Raw genomic sequence first — 19,359 nt, 5'->3', positions numbered from 1 at the left:
CAGCCTCTCAGCTGTAAACCTACTTTTGCCCATCTCTGTACCTCAGGCCTGTAAACACTTATTATTAATCAGGCAAACTTCCAATTTGTGTCTTGGATAGTTCTTTCTCGTACTGTTGATAATTATTTTAGGAAAGTTAATAATGTGAAGTTTTTTTCTAAAAATCAAAGTTACCACGCTCCTGCCTGCACCGGGACATTTTATATGCTGCTGGAAGCTTGCCTTGCCTCCCCTTCTGCAGCTACCTGCCACCTGTTCCCTCCCCAGCATCTCCGTCTTCCACTGACCTGCCAAAGCCCAGGAACACATGCTCTTGTGGCTCCGGGTTTCTTTCAATGGCCACACCGTCCTCAGTTATAATTTTATAATTATTGGTATTTGTTAAATAAATATTTTCCCTCATGGGACTATAAACTCCATGTAGCAGGGACGATAGCTGCTTCTGCTCACCATTATTTTTTCAGCATGACCCTGTGGTGGGCTCACAAAAAAATATTCCTTAGATGACTGAACAAATTAATTGAGTGTGGCTCTGATCAAAATCATACTGATTTAAAGACAGTCCAAGACAACTGTATGGTGATTGCCAGAGGGAAAGAGGGTGGGGGAGGGAAAACAGGGTAAAAGGGGGTAATGGTGATGGAAGGAAGCTTGACTGGGGGTGGTGCACACACAATACAGTATATGGTGATGTATTATAGAATTGTGCATCTGAAACCTAGAGAATTTTATTAACCATTGCCACCCCAATAAGTTCAATAAAAAAGGAAAACAGACAGCCCATGATTCAACCCAGCACAGAAAAAAGAGCTCACGCTAACCAAGTGGCTCACCGATGTCATTCCCCCACGTTCACACTAACTGTACAAAACGGGAGGGGAAAAGCGAAGGAAGGAGGGAGGCTGAACTAGAGTTTCATAGACTTGATTTTGTTAGGATTTAGAACATTTGGAATCCTTGAAATGGAGACTTTATGGGTCATCCAGTCTTACCTTGTGCGCAAATTCTGTCCACAGCATTCCCATCTCAGACAGTTTTAACTCGCGTTAGGTCCCTTAAGTCGTGAGAACCAACTCCGACTCCGAGGCAGCTTGCTCTCAGCCGCTTCCCCACGTGCCTGCACATGAGAATCACCTGGGCGATCTTTAAACACAAGCTTCCCAGGCCACCTCAACCCAATTAAACAGAATGCCTGGGTGCCCGACAAAGGCATCGGGATTTTTTTAAAGCTCTCCAGGTGGTTCCATGGTGCAGCCAGAGTTGTGAGCCAATGGCTGGGTATTGAAAAGCCTGATGTTAACTCAGTGGTTCTCAACCTTGGCTGCACATTAGAATCACCTGGGAGTCTTTTTAAAATCCTGATTTCGGGGCCTCATCCTCCGGAAATTCTGTTTCTTTGTTATTAATGTTGTGGTCCCACCCCATAACAAAGAAACAGAATTTCCGGAGAATGAGGCCCAGATATCAGGATTTTAAAAAGATTCCCAGGTGATTCTAATGTGCAGCCAAGGATGAGAACCACTGTGTTAACTTAGTACCTCGAACAAGATGTATCCTCCGGTCCAAGCAGTAGCAGGTCGTTAGTCTTCGTGAACAAAGAATGTCTGCGTTTGTATATTACGTTGGTCCTAGTCCAGTATTCTGAAATGACAGAGACTGACTGTCAAATACTAGCAACAGACATTGCAAACCTGCAGTGCTCTCGCGTGTCCTCTTCACCCAGATTCCAGGACATATATCTTAGGCTACTTCAGTCACCTCTCTGGAGGTAAGGCCTCCTGTACATCCCATAACACCTCCCTTTTGGATGTGCCTTATTTTATTTATTTTATTTTTTAAATACATTTTTATTGATTTCAGAGAGGAAGGGAGAGGGAGAGATAGAAACATCAATGATGAGAGAGAATCATTGATCGACCTCCTTCATACCCCATACTGGGGATCAAGCCCGCAACCTGGGCATGTGCCCTGACCGGGAATCGAACCATCACCCCCTGGTTCATAGGTTGACGCTCAACCACTGAGCCATGCCGGCCGGGCTGGATGTGTGCCTTATTTTAAAAATACCTTTCTGTCTCATTAATAACTTCAAGTTAATATAAAACCTGAAAATAATTTAAACAACGCATAAGGGATGACTCCTAAATCTGCATTTTTTTAAATAAGAGAGGGCTACTATATGCTTATTTGACCTTTGATGCTCTTAGGACTCATCTTCTTTTATCCCGTTAAAAAATATAGGTTGGTTTTGAACACCAGCATTAGATGTGGGTTTCTGATGATCCAGGTTGCTCCTGGTAACAACACACTTAAACTACACCATAATCGTTTCAAAAGCTTAAAACAATTCCTTGGTAGAGAATGCTATTGTTTTCACCCAAAATGAAAACACCAGCCCAACAATGTGTATTATCCTGTTTGCAGGTTGCTATAGATAGCACAGCGGGGTTCATAACCTCTCCCACAAATAGCCGCACACAGCTGTTGATGGCTCTCAGCCCGGCGTGGGGTCCTGCCTGCCCAAGGCTGCTGCAGAGCGGATGGGGTAGAGCTGCCGGGACACACACTGTACTCCTTTCAGAGAACGTGGACACATCCACGTGCTTCCTCCCGCGATGGTGCAAACACAGCACTCCAGCCCAACATCCCCTTTTGCTTTTCCTTTGTAGACCCATCCCTGACAGTGAGAGCCGACATCACTGGAAGATACTCAAATCGTCTCTATGCTTATGAACCTTCGGACGCAGCTCTGCGTAAGTGTCACCTCCTTTGACCATCTCTATGTGGTCCTGGGGGGGAGTAGAGGCCACGGGACTATGACGAAGGCGGGGAAAGCTGCTCAGGGGCCCCGGGACATCAGTTTGACCAACTAGTCTCATCACTTTCATCTCATTTTTTAAAAGTTGTAATTGAAGATGAATCATTTAAATTAGGTATTGCTTTTCTCCAGGAGGATTCTACGACATGTTACCTGCGTTTCAGGTTTTTCTCTTAGGCACACTAACATATCACAGAATTGAGTGCGATAGTTGCAGTAATCTGCATGCTTTGGTAAATATAGTTTTTCCAAATAATGAAAGTGAAATAATGTAGCCTTTGTTGACACTAAATTCAAGTTCAATTTTACAGATCAGTAGGAAAGATGGCTCCAAATAGTTGCCAAGAGACTCACTTCCAAGAGACTCTCAAGGAAGATGAGGTGCCTCAATAAGAGACTGCACCTACTTGTGACATCTAACTAATCCTTCTGGGAAGAAAACTGGGTTTTGCCCTAGAAGCCAATGCTGCTCAATGACTAGTGGCTGCCTAGAACTGCACTGCCCAACATGTTAGCCTTAAGCCACAGGTAGCTGTTTAATAGCAAACTTAAATTACTTACAATTTAAGACTCAGTTCCTGTCATACTGATCACACTTCAAGCACTCAATGCAAAGGCACTGAATAGTTTTCATTATCACAGAAATTCTCATTGGGCGGCATGTAAAGACTCTCATTATTTTGGAAAGGATTTTGAGGCTGTGTCTGGGCAGCAGGAAAATTATCGTGGTCCATTAGCAATGCCTTCAGTGGGTACTAGGAGAACCAGAGGAAGCACATTCAAAGTATTTGCCATTCTCAAAGTAGTAGCATATCTATAATAATAAAGGGGCAATATGTTCATTAGACCGGTCGTCTTCCGGACGTCACTCCGGAAGTCCTTCCTGACAAAGCCGGGGCCGGAGGGAAGCCAGCCCGGGTCCCAGGTGTCTGCCAGCGGCCGAAGGAAGGAAGCAGCCTGGGTCCTGGGTGCCTGCTGGCAGCCGGAGGAAGGAAGCAGCCCCAGTCCCTGGTGCCGGAGGGAAGCTGGTGCCAGCAGCTGGGGAAAGGAAGGCCTACTCTTGCACGAATTTTCGTGCATCAGGCCTCTAGTATCTTAATGAGACTGTGGATTCCTTAAAGGCAGGTATCCCGCACAGGTAATATCATAGTACCTTATAGAAAAGGCATTTAATAAATATTGGAAGAGAACTGGATTGCAATAAAAGCCATTTTACATAATTTTAGAAAAAAATTGCAATAAGATTTCCAACATTTTACCCTATGATATAATAGCACCCCATTAAACAATCAATAGAATACCCAGGTTTGGGGGTTTACTATATCTATTAATATGATTTCTGGTCACGTCTTGACTCTTGTAACTTTTTTTGCCCATTAGTTGTTGACAACATGAAGAAAGCACTCAAGTTGCTGAAGACTGAATTGTAGAGAAAAAACAAAATTTGCAAGCTCTTCCCTCTGTGTCTGGCCATGACCTGGAACCAGAGGGGATTTCAGAAGACCCTGCAGAAGGCAGGAGCGCAGTGGGCATGCTCATTGGGTTATGGTTTAATGTTACAACAGCTATTTTTTAAAATTTGTTTTCAAGTATACATGTATGAAAACAATATTGTGTACTACCATAGCAAGCCATACTTTTTAAAAAAATAAATCCTTCGGGGGTGTTAAACTGTTCTTTTTTTCCCCAACTTGGTCTTTCACAGAAAAGCTGTTGGGTTCATTCACCAAATAGGACTTTTGGACACACATAATGTTTGGGGTGGGGTGTGCAGAGACAAGAAAAAAATAGTTCAAGCAATGAAGACCAAAGACAGTTAAGTTATCACCTCAGCTCACTCATTTTCACCGGGTGACTAATGTACACATTAGCTTAATCACCAGCAGTATCAAACAGAATATGCATTCTTCTGAAAGAACATGTAGAAAGGCATCCCCAAGAAAACCAGGTACCTAAATGGAAGACACCCCCCAGAAACTTCTATGTACACACTTTAATAATCGAATTTTAATTAGATTTTGCCCAACTCAATGCTCTCAGAGAAAGAGCCTCTGGCAGGTGGCTTTCTCCTTCAGAAGACTGATTTTGTGAGAAGGTCATTCAAAGAACATCTGTACCCATGAAAACATGCTAAAGAAATACTGAGAATTGACCTGATGATACACTGGGTCTCTCAAGGCCTCGAATCCTGGCCTGGAACAAACTCAGTGGAATTGCTCCCATCTTCGTCACTAAAATACGACTGCCTAGAAGAGCAAAGGGCAGTGATGTCCTGTCTGTGGGGGACATATCAGAGGTCATTATTTCTCTCTGGAAATGTTGAGAGAGGGTGTGGTATCAGGTGGAGGAGCAAAGTTAGCTGCTTTTAACTCTGTTCTGCCAAAAATTAGAACTGTGTTCATTTCTTCACTACATATTGAATACTCTCACACTTATTATTACATGGAATTCTCTTATTACCCAGCCCCTACTTGGCTTCTTCAGCCCCTCAATGACTGTGGTGGTCTGTGCAATGCTTTGCATATTGATTACCTATTGCTTGTCTTGAATAACTTTTTTTAGACAGGTCCTTTTCTGAATAGATTCCTTGGCATTATTAACTTTTCCAGGGCAGATAATATATTTTAAATACTTTTCTCACAGTACTCTGAAAGAGCTATTCACTAATGAGTTCTGAGCATATATTATTGATTGAATGGCATACAAGTCTTCAGCAAATATGTCAACAGAGGGATTGGGCTCCCTTCACATTAGCAGGTAACCTACATGTGCATAAAGAGGAAAAATATTCCATTTAGAAAGTTCTCTGAGGGTTAATGAGAAGAAAAAAAAGAGTTTTCACTGTATAAACAAATATTTGAATGACAACTTCTGAGTTATTCAGGCTTTATCTGTAGTCTAGCAAAATAATGTTTACTTTTTTATTGGGCTGATGCCACATAAGAGTAAGTCCTTAAAATTTATTGAATGACAAAATGCTATTTTAACAACACACATAATTTAAAAAATATAAATAAGTCTTTGGGAAGTCAAATGCCAAGGTTGCAAGAAAAAATGAATCTCCCTAAGAAAAGTATTAAACACAGAGCAATAGTCATTGAAAAAAACAACTAACTTTAACCCCATTTCCTCAACTTCTGAGAATTTGTCCTAAGATAAATCGCTCAAGAGAAATAGAGTTGTGAAGATGCCAATGGCAACACTATTTAAACATACCCTCCCCAAAAGGCAATATCCAAATATAATGATTACATATTTATTAACACATATGAAGTGTATTGTTGTCTATGAAAGTAATAAACATTATGGAGACACAAAAGGGTAAGTGAGAGAATTTTAAGAGTTTTTATGATTTTTGCAACTATAGGAAATATGTATATACACAAGTTAGAGAAGTGAAGATGCAAACATCAAAACTGTTGTTTAAGTTCATGGAAATATTAGCAAGGTCTAGTCTATCAAACCCTTTATAGGCATCTCACAATTTTTCCTTTGTGTTTAAATAAATTTAAATGAAAGCATGTGTCGACTACTTCTCTGACTACAAAGAATGCTGTAAGAGGAGAGAGTATTATTTCAAACAGCTGACTAAAAATGTTGGCACCATAGTGAGAATGTAAAATGGTGTAGCCACTATAGAAAAAAAAAATGAGTGTCCCTCAAAGCTGACATCCAGAATAACCATACGTTTCAGTAATTCCAATTCTGAGAATGTACCCGAAGCAACTGAAAGCAAGGAAAAAGTATATGTATACTCACAGCCACAGCAGCATTATTCACAATAGCCAGGAGGTGGAAGCACCCCACATATCCATCGATGGATGAGTGGATAAATAAAATGTACTACATACATACAGTGGAGTATTATTTAGACTTTAAAGGGAAGGAAATACTGACATATGTTACAACATGGATGAACTTTGAGGACATGATGGTAAGTAAACCAGTCACAAAGGGACAAATACTATATGATTCCACTTATATGAGGAACCTCATATTTCAAATTCATAGAAAAGAGACTGATGTTGCCGGGTCTGAAAGGAGTTACTGTTGAACAGGTGCAGATTATGAAAATGAAAGTCTGGAATTGGACGGTGGTGGTGGCTGTGGAACAATGGGAATGCACTTAATGACACTGAATTATACACTTAAAAATGGTTACAATCATAGGTTTTGTTATGTATGTTTTACCATATTAAAAAATTTTTTACTAGATTTATCTGAGGCCCCACAAGTTATAGAAAAGTTGGTTTAACATAAATCATCTGTAAAAGTCATTTACATGGATGATCAACATGCTTGATTAAACCATTTTTACCTGTTTTAGTGTCATAGTCATCTTCAAATGATTGTTTATGATCGTCTAACTCTGCGTTGTTTGTGGGGGGGGGGGTTGCTTGTTTTATGCATTCAGTAATCCTAAATAGCTCCTGGGGTCCTTATATTTAGCAACCACTGGTGAGAGTGGGCGCTGGGGGAAGAACAGAAAAAGCTCAAAGGCAAAAACACAATTTTCTTCAGTGCCTTACCATGAGGTGGACTTCAAACTCGAAGTCAAGGCAGCCTAACTTATTAAAAAGCCACTTGTCATGTTGTGACCTCACCTACCTGTAAAGAGCAAGATCTGAAAGTAAACAAAAGTGCTTTCACCCTCCAAGTGATATCAAAGTCCATTCTTTGACACAAATTTTTAATTCAAAGGCAACTCCTTCAGGCCCTCATTTGAAAATGATTTTTAAAAGCTGGTTTTCCTGAGGTGAGCAGTTGAGAGCTAGCCAGGCATATGGCTGGAGGGGCTGTCTCAAGAGGTATTTCAATGAGTACAATTGCCAGGATATGACCTGACATTCCAGAAACACTTCAATATGAAGAGCTCTCTCTCTCTCTCTCTCTCTCTCTCTCTCTCTCTCTCTCTCTCTCTCTCTCTCTCTCTCACACACACACACACACACACACACACACACACACACACACCTGGTGCAGTTATTTGTTTGGAAAATATTCACCAACAACACATCTTGTCATTGCACTTGGCATAGAGACCCAGGACTAAAAATTAACTGCCCCAAACATACCAAGTGCAGAACAACTTTACACAAATCCCCTCACTTTCCCAGAAACCGAGGAAGCTTGACCTCTAACCACAGGTGATCATATTTGTACGACTGCAATGCCTGAAAGTGTTTTTCTCCTATGAAATATTATGTAAAAATGTGATTCTAACTTTTCCGTACCAGCTAAAACGTAAAGTAGTTTCATATATTTACTCAGTGCATTTTCAAAAGGGTGAATAAACTTTCATAGGGTTCAACAAATATTTATGAAAATGATAGAAGGAGGTTTTTGGCGTAAGGACACGAAAAACTAAGCCACACTGGTTTCTTTTCTCTCTCTGAAGGGCTCCATTCAGCAGCATATTACTGAGGTAGACCATGCAGGACTGGCTTTCATACCAAACTCACTGCTGCTTAGAAAACAGAGTATCTGGGATGAATTTATATCACATGAGCTCAGATTTTAGAAATTATAGTTTAACATTTTCCCTTCATATTAGCATTATATTATCTAATTAAAATTTCACCTTTAACTTCAAGGCTGACTGGGCAGATGTTCTGAGAAACAGTCCTCTACTATAAATGGAATATGTGAATAAGGCATAAAGAGAAATGCATAAAGGTATTATAGTTTCTTTTTAAAAATGATTCTATAGTTTACAGCCCTAAAGATGCATGCTTCCCAGCTCTGATTTGTAGTTAGGTTGACCCAAATAAAGGCCATTGAAATTAGAGCACAAACCAAGGCTATGGGTTTTTTGTTTTTTTCTTCTCTCTGAAATAGCCCTTTCAACATATAGTCATTTGTACCAAGAAATTAATATGTGGGAAGATTCCAGAAACTCCTGTGAGGTTCAAAATGACACAAGGCAAACAGGGAAACAAAAAGACATGGTTCAAAAGTTTCACTTCCTTCGTGTGTCACTTAGAATCTCATCTGATGGTATAAGAGGGAACTTTGTTAGGTTGGCCAGTGCTTAATATGACATTGAAGGATAACAGAATATGCTACCCCACCATATGCCTCCTAGGCATAAAGATTATTTTGAGCTGATTATGTCTGAGAAACAGCAGACACAGGAGAAGCTCTGAAAACTGAGAAATGTATCCTTCTGTGGGGGAAATTTACATTTACAGTGGAAATCTCCTTTTGTAGGGTGTCCCTTCTCTGTACCAGGAAAGATGACTCTAAATTACAAGAAACTCTTATCAAAATGTAGAAGTGACTGACATAGTTCTGCATCATAAACGTCACCTGTCCTTTGTTTACTGTGCTGCTCCTGGTAGCCCCCATAACTGGCACGCACACACACACACACACACACACACACACACACACACACACACACCTTTCTTTTGCCTTTAACTAAAGATGGTATTTAAGATGGTGGCCTAATTCATCTCAGGGAGTTAGTCTTTCTGAGTATCCCTTATGTATGCATGAGGCATACAATGTGAATAAACTTCTGGTTTCCTCTTGTTAATCTGTCTTTTATTACATGGGGTCTCAGATAAGAACTCAGAAAAGTACAGGGAAATTATTTTCCTCCCCTACATTATGGGAATTGTATGACTCAGTTTTCTTGAAAGATTAGCCAGCCTTCCATCCTGGAAGTCACACACACACACACTCTACTCTAAAATTCTATAGATCAACCATTTACCCTCTTTCTTGGTCTAAAACCCATCAAGACAATTACCAATAAAATACCATATATAGAATGCAAGACAAGAAATAACTAATTTTCAGTAACAGGAGAGAACTTACATATTTTTCCCATATAAATATGAATGACTTCCCTTTTAAAAAACAATTCTCACCATGGAGAAGATATTAAACACTGAAACATTTTAAGGAAGGATTTGGAGATGACCACAGTAAATATTAGCGCTAGAAGTTCATTTCCATGGCTGGATAATACTCTAAAATGGCAATACTCTAAATCAAAGAGAACCCAATGTAAAAAGAAAAGTAAAAAAAAAACAACCATTTCACTTAATTCACGTGTTCAATTCTTCCATTACTTTCTTTTAACTCAAGCACTCATACACGAAGAAAGGTTACCTTCCTTTAATTTTTTAATATAATATACAGAACCCACAATACTATTTCAATTTCAAATTATGGGAGGTCACATTGAAATATGCTTGGATTTGACAAGCTGCTGTTACAATACTGAAAAATTTCATGAAAAATTTATTTAACAATTTGTAGATAATCAAATATCTTTTTGCTACGTGGGCCAAAGCATTAACAGTAACTTGTTTAAAAATGCAGTTTTTGGACTTCAAATTACTATAAAAGAATATCAAGATTATACGGATATACTTTCTGAATTTCTCAAACACATTCCATTTTGGAGGCTGAAGGCAAATGTTACACGTTAGAACATTCATGAGACCATTTCTCCTTCGCACTTACCTGTAAAAATCAAAAACTAAACCAAACTTTCCTAAAGACATAGCTATTTCTAGAATACATTAGTGTAATCATAAAAGACCACTAGAACTACATTATCACTTTTATGTTAATTTTCACCACAAAACATACTTTCTAAAAACACAAAAAGTTTGGGAATTTGATTTCCCGTTCTGACTTAACATAATAGAATCTCATACTTACTGGCTTTAATAAACTTGAACTCTTTTTTTCCAATAGGAACTATCTACACAGCACAGTGCTACATACAATGAATTATTCCAGTCAGATGTATATCTAGAATCACAATACGATTAACACAGTAGTGCCATACAAAGTGTTTCTGCAGATAAAAAAGCTAAGAAAGGCCACAGTGGACAGTGCCAGACACTGTGAATACAGTAGATTACAGGTACCACTGAGGTTCAGAGGAGACCACAAGTTTCTTTTTGTTTTTCAGCAATGGAAAAAGAAAAACATTCAGAGAGACATAAGAGTAAAAATATACAAATCCACTGTCAATAATGAAATTTTTCAGATACTGTTTCCTTAAAACAGGCAAATTAACGTAACTTAAAGTTAGCTATGAACAAGATCAGAATGTGAAAATTCTTCCTGGTTTTCTCATCAAAGGAATGCACTAGGATTAGCACGAGGATCTTTCTGGTTCCTGTATCTGTAGGTCAGCCAAACACCCAGAATCTGGAATAGAAGAAAAAAAAGGAGAAAGAGAAAGTAACAGTTGTGTATATTTATTCAAAAATCTCTAAAGCACCCTGACTGGTTTGGCTCAGTGGATAGAGCGTTGGCCTGTGGACTGAAGGGTCCCAGGTTCGATTCCGGTCAAGGGCATGTACCTTGGTTGCGCGCACATCCCCAGTAGAGAGTGTGCAGGAGGCAGCTGAGCGATGTTTCTCTCTCATCGATGTTTCGAACTCTCTCTATCCCTCTCCCTTCCTCTCTGTAAAAATCAATAAAATATATATTTTTTAAAAAAAATCTCTAAAGCGCTTAGTATTGTTTGTTCAAAATAGAAGATTCCCCCCCCCCAAAAAAAATAAATGTAGTCAGTAATCCAAAAGGGAGGCCCTAAGAAAGAGTAATATAAACACTGTGGTAGGATGACTATGGCCCTCCAAAGATGTCCAGATCATAATCCCCAGAACCTGCAAATGTCACCTTAGGTAGTAACATGGACTCTACAGAAGTGACTGAGCTAAAGATCTTGAGATTGGGAGATTATCTGGGTGGGCTCAGTGATATAATCACAAGGCCCATTATTAGAGAGAGACAGGAAGGATAAAATCAGAGATACAGAGAAAAGGTGATGTGATGACATCTTGAAGCAGCTGGATGCAGACTCAGGGAGAGAAGATTCTACCCTGCTGGCTCTGAAGATGGAGAAAGGGGCCAGGAACTAAGGAGTGCAGACCACCTGTAGAAGCTGGAAAAAGTAAGGGAACAGGACCTCCCCTAGAGCCTCCAGAAGAGTCTCCATTGTAAGCTTTGGACCTCCAGAAGTGTCAGATAATAAATGTGTGCTGCTTTAAGCTACTACCTCTGTGTTTATCAGTTAGAGCAGCAATAAAAAGCTAACACAAACACCAACTTGTTTAAATAGCTAAAATATCAAACATTTGGATAATTCAGAAACAAACTGGGCTCAGCAACAATTAAACAATAACAAAAAACTACCTAATATGAAAATAGACCTAAAGGCAGAACTGAACAACCGGTCGCTATGACGTGCGCCGACCACCAGGGGGCGCGTGCAGAACATGGCGGGTGTCAGCAGCAGGCAGCAGAGTGAGGAACATAGCAGGCGTTGGCCTCAGTGGGATGGTGAAGCAGGTGAGTGGGGGCGCCAGACCAAGGTGGGGCGCCGGTCACTGTCCTCGGGGCAAACCTTTAGTGGTTACTGAAAATTCTTTGCTCCCGTGTGCTGCGGTCCTGCCCGGCACTTGCACCTGCTGCCCACGCCAGTCCCACTGGCATCTGCTGCTGGCACCCGGCACCAGCGCCATCAGTGAGTGCGAGTGGTGGCTGTGGCCCTGATCCCCCCCTGAGGGTTTTTCCACCTCCTCCTGCTCCTGAAGGACAATTGGGACAGCAGCTGCTGCTCGCACCCGCTGACAGCGCTGGTCCCATTCGCTCTGCTCTGTTAGTGGGTGTGAGCAGGGCCAGAGCCGTCAGCACATGGGAGTGGTGGCAGCAGGAGCAGGGCTGCTGGCAGACAGGGGACCGGGGGCCGTGCCAGGAGGACCCAGGTGGGGGCACGGAGGATGGGCCGAGACCCGCCCCTGTGCCAACTGCAGCCTCGCGGCCCACAGTTCCTTTCAAGGTGCATGAATTTGTGCACTGGGCGCCTAGTATAATAAATTTTCCTACACAGATCATAACTGACAAATCTCAGAGAGAAGAGGGGGGATAGAAAGAGGTTAACCAAAGAACTTACATGCATATATGAATAACCAGGGACATAAACAATAGTGCCGTGAAGGTGGGGGAGGAGGTACAAGGTGGAGGTAGTCAATGGGGGGAAAAGGGGAGACATCTGTAATACTTTCAACAATAAAGATAACTTTTTTAAAAATATATTTTATTGATTTTTTACAGAGATGAAGGGAGAGGGATAGAGAGTTGGAAACATCAATCAGCCGCCTCCTGCACACCTCCCACTGGGGATGTGCCTGCAACCAAGGTACATGCCCTTGGCCGGAATCAAACCTGGGAGCATTCAGTCCGCAAACCGACGCTCTATCTACTGAGCAAACCGGTTAGGGCAAGATAACTTTTTTTAATTATGTTATAATTCCTACCTCTCCAAGGGCAATGGGGGCGGTGAGGGGAAGGGAAGGTTATAATTTTAGAAAATAAGTTGTTATTGTGCCATGTCCCACACCAGATTCACTAAAGACTTAACCAATACAACTTTATTTTTTAAATTAAGAAATGTGTTAGTTCTGTTTCTGTTACCAAGTAATACAAATTTTTTTGAAAAAAAATACAAAATTTTAATTCAAATATAATTTGAATTTCAAATTATATTTCCCACTTTTGATCTGTGCCAACTTTTAATCTAAATTTTGTTTATCTGATTTCATAACTACTCATTAGTTCCTTAAACTACTTCTGGAGAATTATGTAAGTCCCAAATTTTCTCCATTTACCATAATGATAATTGCTGAGCTGCTGTATAATCACAACTGGCCATGTGTATAGTACAACACATGGGGGCTTATGGAACTATGCTTCATGAATTGAATTAAAAAAAATAAGTGGAATGTCTGGCGTGAAGTCTGCATGACCAGGGGAAAGGGAATTTCCTTAAACACTGAGAGTACTTTGTGACAGGCCCTGTTCTACAAATTCATACCCTCCTCCCCACATCCCTACAAAGGTAGGCACTCTCATTCTCCTCATTTCACCAGTGCGGCAACTGAGGCACCGAGAGGTTAAATAGTGGGTAAGAGTCACACAGGTCCTAAGTGGCAGAACCGGGTTCCAATCTGGAGTCCATGCTCTTAATCGAGTTTGTGGTTTTATGCGAGAATCTGATGTGTTAACTGGCTGTTCTCCTGGTGACATTTCATCTATATTTCAGCTATGCTGGTTACTACAATACTGACAACACTAACACCCCCTGTTGTCAAACAGCTACTTCTCTGGCACCTCGCAACCTGCCCCAGCATCATTTCCCTGACCCTGCCTCGGAAACACACCCGGGGACCTTCCGGTTAGAATTTTGAGATTGTTAAATATTCTTATTATCATCCCTGGATATATGCCGATTATGTAAGCTATGGTCCTTTGGGAAAACAAAGCCGTTGAGTAAAAATACTCATAATCTGGAGCCATATTATACCAGAATTGAATCCCTCCAATTCAGCCTTAAGTGAGGAAACAAGCCAATCCCTTCCTTTGCCCCAGTGCTGAACCAGTAGCTCCTCCCACAATCCCCAGGGCGAGAGCCTGGAAGGTAGGCTACACCCAAAATGCAACAAGATCTAAGTTAGAATCAATAGGGTTTTGAGCTTACAAACATGCTCATGACTTGCCCTGATGGTGAACTCGGTTGACTCTGGAACCTACACCCAGTAACCGTGAGTTGCCAAAGTGTTGTTTATAACATAGAAATGTAGAGTATGCAGGAATAAACCTATACTCATTCTACTAAGTATAAATATAGAAAGGCAGAAAGGAAATATGCCAAAATAGAAATATTCACTATTTCTGAGTAGGTCATTTTAGTTAGTAGATATATTTAATCTTTCATCTTCATAATTTTCTGTATTTTCTAAAGCTTCTAACAAAGAACATGTACTAGTTGTCGTAATTTTTTTTCAGATTCTAAATCAATGCTACTTTGGTAGTTTAAATTTATTTTCAGGTATTAATAGTTCGAATCAAATCATTGTTTCACCTATGATAGGACATCATCAGTCAGTTAGCCTCATCCCTTGAAACTCTGAGAATCTGTGATTCTGTGAAATACTGAATAAAATTTTAAAAAGTTTAAACTGACAGAGCCTATAAAATATTCATTATCCAGAAAATATCAGGTTATATAAATTATTATTAAAATTTCTAGCTGGGTTTCAAAAGAACATGGTATATAAAATATAGAACAGGGTTCCATGAAAGAACACTTTAGAAATCTAAGACTCATGAGTTTATATTCTTAACAAATTCTTAAAAATTTAAATTTTTTAAAAACAGTAGGAGAGGAGATGCATAGACAGAGCACAGAGGATTTTTAGGACAGTGGAAATACTCTGTAAGATACTACAATGATGGATATGTGTCATACATTTGTTCAAACCCACAGAAGGTATATCCAGAGTGAACCCTAATATAAACTATGGACTTTGGGTGATTATGACGTGTCATTGTAGGTTCATTCGCTGTAACAAATGTATCAGTAATGGTGAGTCATAGTGATAATGGAGGAGGCTATGCATATATAGGGCAAGGGGTATGTGGGAAACCTCTGTACCTTTCTCTCAATTTTGCTATGACCTCAAAACTGTTCTTTAAAAAAACTAGCCCAGTTTAAAGAAAATAGGCATAACTGAAGGTCGTGTGATCTGATGAGAAGAAACGGAGCTGCTCAAAAGAAAAAAATTCTCAAAATAATTTCCAGATATAAAGAAAGAAACCATGCGGCAGCACTCTGATAACTTGAATCTAGTTAGTGATGTACGCGGAGAGTGCTCATCCCAGTTTTTCTCCATCTGCATTAAGTTCTCATGACTAAAGTTTGTGTTTTCTTGTTTGTTTTTATTTTTTTAATATATTTTTATTGATTTTAAACAGAAGGGAAAGGAGGAAAGAGAAACATGGATTGGCTGCCTCCTACTGGGGATCAAGCTCACAACCCGGGCATGTGCCCTGACCAGGAATCAAACCAGGGACCTTTTGGGTACATGGGACTATGCTCAACCAACTGAGCCACACTGGCCAGGTTAAGTGACATGTTAAGGTAAAATGCCATATACAACAAGAAACCCTATGACAAAGGAGGGAAGGCACCGAGTTATTTGCACGTACCTCTGTGAAACTGAAGAACAGGCCAATGCCCCCGACAAAACTCAAAACCTCTCCCGCATATTTTCCTATTATCGGAGCACACGGTGAGCAGGGGTGGCCGCTTGTCTTACAGCTCTGAATCAAGTAAAGAGAAGAACTTTTGTTTCAAAGTACATTTATACAAAGTACATTTATAAAACCTGCACCCACAAAAATAAGTGAACGCCTGGAGAATTCTATCCCATATGGGGCCTGGTTCTTCAGTAGCATCCAACATTTGAAGACGGCTCTTAAGATCCCCCCTCCCAGTGCCCACGCCCTGAAGGATCACCCTCTTGAGTGTGGATGGGATGTCTGAATACTATGGAGAGTCAGGTTCGTGTTTATGTTGCATTACATCAGTAACTGTCCTCACAGAACGGAGAGATCGTCATGCCGACGTTGATGCCACCACATCATGAGATGGCTGCATAGTCAGGCCTGAGAGTCGCCTCTGGAAGTGGAGAGACACCCAGCAAGAAAACAAGACTTCAGTCCTTCGATCACCAGGAGCTGATTTCTGCCAACAACTCCTGAGCTTGGCAGAGGACTCCCAGCCTCAGATGAGACTGCAGCCCCAGCCAACACCTGGATTTCATCCTGGTGAGATACTGAGCAGAGGACCCAGTGAAGTCATACCCAGATTCCTGACCGATGGAAGCTTAGATAATAAATGGGTGTTGTTTTAAGCCACTAAATTTGTGACAACATAGTACACAGCAATAAAAAAAAAAAAACTAATAATTCCACAAAAGAAACCTCATTGAGGACATATCAAGCTCAGGGCTCAGAGGGGTGGTAATAGGCGTTTCCCCCAAATATAAACACATGTGAATGTCCTAAGAGAGCCAAGCTCCACGTCCATCCTCATACAGGATCAGGTTGGCACTGGGGCTGGCCTGGACAAAAGGGTGGCTCCCATTGGTCCATCACTAGCTCAGTTCCCAAAAAGAAAAAGCAAGAAGTTGTGATGGGAAAGAAGGGAGGGAAAAAAAGACAGTTCCATGTGCCTTCCACCCTGAGGACGTTTAGTACTCCCTCTGTCCCATAATAATAGTAGCAAGTGAATATTTAAACGGGAATTATTGGCGAATGCAGCTGTAAGTTATGTTGTTGCGCAGAATTGCGAAGCCTTCAATCAAAATCAATGTTTCATGACATCGGTCATTTGTTTTGACACATCTTTCAATTTTTAGGTTAATCTAATTATTACGAATTATAACTCTTTTTCTAATTTCATCCGCTGATCGAAAGCAATTGTTTTATTTCAGTTGAATATCAACCCATTGTAAAAGTAAGATGAAAAAAAGAGAGTGCTCAAGCAAAGATCGAGTTGTGATTGTCCAGTTCTTGATGGATCAAAATAAAAAGGAAAAGTTGCAGAAAGGTGCAATTTCGTTAGCTGCAAAACAATTTAAGTGCAACAGAATGTCCATATCAAGAATTTGGAAACGTGCTTCCGAAAATAATTGTCAAGGAGAATCTTATGCTAATGTTGATTCTTTGAAAAAACAAAACTGTGGACATAAATGCAAAGATTATGGAGAAAAACTTGAAAAACTTAAACATATTCCTCTTAGCAGAAGAGGCACCATATTAGCCTTTGATAATATTTCTCCCGAAATACTGGATAATATGTTTCTGTCACTTCAACAAGTTATGCTGGAAGCAATGAAGAACGATGGCTCCAATAATTTTAAGCTCATGGATATAGGGAAAGCAAACCTTTGCAGCCAAGGGATCCTACCTACAAGTTTAAAATGCAGTAACAAAATTATTGAAAAATCCAAAAACTATCTGAACACTCAAAATAAAAATTAGGAGTACTATTTTTAATTTATTGTTTAATTTAATCTAGTTTTTTGATAATAAATGTTGCGTTCTATATTTATTTTCGTTTGCTACTATGATTATGGGACAAATTACATTCATCAACTGTTACTATTATTATGGGACAGAGGGAATAGTTAAAAAGTCCATTTTAGCATAGACCACCTACGACCCCGATATTTTGCCAAACAAAGATATTTAGACGCCTCCTCTGACCTCTAAGGCTGATCTGCTGTTATTTCCCTTTCACACCCTGTTCTAGGAGGAGGTGAATAAGAAGGAATTAGGGGCAAAGACCTAAAAGCATCTGTGTTTAGCAGGACCCTGGAGTATTCAGTAATCTCAGAAGTAGATATTTGAGGACAAATGATACATGGCATATAATTTAGGCACATGCAAAGCATTTTTAAAATACAATTCAGCATGAGAAAGTCCATTTCTCCTATGTTCATCATTATTCATGTGTATGTAGTATTGTCTCCAAAATATGTCTTATACTTTGTACTTACAGCCAGACAGGTATCATTTGCGTTAAAACTTCGGAACCCACAGCAGTTCAAATTTCTCTGGATATCATCACGAGCACTTGCTGTATTGTTCCAACCAACTTCCAGAAGCTGACCCTAGAACAGCCATTGAACATACACATTAAAATGTGTCATCCCTGAAAAAAATGTATAAATCTACAGCCTGCAATTTTTAATACTGCATGTACCTAAAACAGGGGTGGGGAACATCCCGCCTGTAGGCTGTATAAGGCCCATGAAATCATTGGGTCTGGCCCTGCCAAGGCATTAGGGGTGAGTTAATTAAATGTTTGACCAAATAGAGCAGGCTAATTTTTAAGTTGATAATTTTGTATGGCCCACTAATATCCAAATGGGCTATAAATATCCAAATGGCCCTGGGAAGAAAAAGGGTTATACTTCAATCTGCAACAAAAATTAAGGCACTGTTTCTATCCCAAGAACAAAAACTCTTAAATTTTACATGCAATTTAAAAGAACCGGTTGGTTGAAAGGCATAATCCTCAGAGTATAACAAGAAAAATTTTCCATTGCCCCAAGACTGAGACCATATGCTTCTACAAATTACTCTGAAAAGATTAATTGTAGAATGGAACCATAAACATTCTGGAGTAAATGTTTCATTGCATAATGGTGAGGAAAGAATGGGTGAACATCTGTTAGCATTATTGCTTTTTTACCCAGTGGGGCAAAATCCTTTTAAAAGATGCAAAAATACAGCAACAGTTCTAGGGTTCCAATCAGCCCCACTAATGTAGTCATTTTCAACTGGTATGTTGCAAGAATTTTCAAAACATGCAATACCTGACTATTTAGTCAGCGACAATGACCTCTTTTCCCTTAAATTGTCAAATAAAAAAATAACAACAGCCAACACAATAATATCCATCTGGTGTGAGTGAATCAAAACTATACCTTTTTTTTGTCTGATAGGCAAAAATTATATTTTTTAGGGTGCTGCAGAATTTTAGTAATTAGTTTATATGTGCCCTGAGATGAAAAAAGTTGAAAATCAACGGACTGATGCAATCAGGGACAAAATATTTTAGCTATATCAAGTGCAATGGCATTTTGTGTAAGAAGAGATTATTTTTCAATTATTCCTTCCCCCTTTTTCCTACACATACTATGTGGCATAATAAA

At 39.9% G+C, this 19,359-nt stretch overlaps 2 protein-coding genes across 4 annotated transcripts in view; one reads left to right on the top strand and one right to left on the bottom strand.

Moving 5' to 3' along the window:
* The window catches only part of LOC102431537 (anterior gradient protein 2 homolog), a 55,885-nt gene extending 51,391 nt beyond the window's left edge, over positions 1-4,494 (top strand). For all 3 annotated transcript variants that reach the window (XM_006085049.3, XM_006085047.2, XM_006085048.2), the window contains 2 exons: positions 2,670-2,753; positions 4,199-4,494. In XM_006085049.3, the coding sequence (XP_006085111.1) occupies positions 2,670-2,753; positions 4,199-4,248 (134 nt within the window). In that variant the 3' untranslated portion in view covers positions 4,249-4,494. The remainder of the gene's footprint in view (positions 1-2,669; positions 2,754-4,198) is intronic.
* A 5,434-nt stretch (positions 4,495-9,928) lies between these two features.
* The window catches only part of TSPAN13 (tetraspanin 13), a 28,462-nt gene continuing 19,031 nt past the window's right edge, over positions 9,929-19,359 (bottom strand). The window contains exons 4-6 of the mRNA XM_006085046.3: positions 18,199-18,312; positions 15,842-15,955; positions 9,929-10,993 (exon numbers count right to left, since the gene is read on the bottom strand). Coding sequence (XP_006085108.1) covers positions 10,919-10,993; positions 15,842-15,955; positions 18,199-18,312 — 303 coding nt within the window. The 3' untranslated portion in view covers positions 9,929-10,918. The remainder of the gene's footprint in view (positions 10,994-15,841; positions 15,956-18,198; positions 18,313-19,359) is intronic.

Source organism: Myotis lucifugus, unplaced genomic scaffold (genome assembly GCF_000147115.1).
Source record: "Myotis lucifugus unplaced genomic scaffold, Myoluc2.0 scaffold_15, whole genome shotgun sequence".
Lineage (NCBI taxonomy): Eukaryota > Metazoa > Chordata > Mammalia > Chiroptera > Vespertilionidae > Myotis > Myotis lucifugus.
This window is presented reverse-complemented; position numbering and strand designations above follow the sequence as displayed.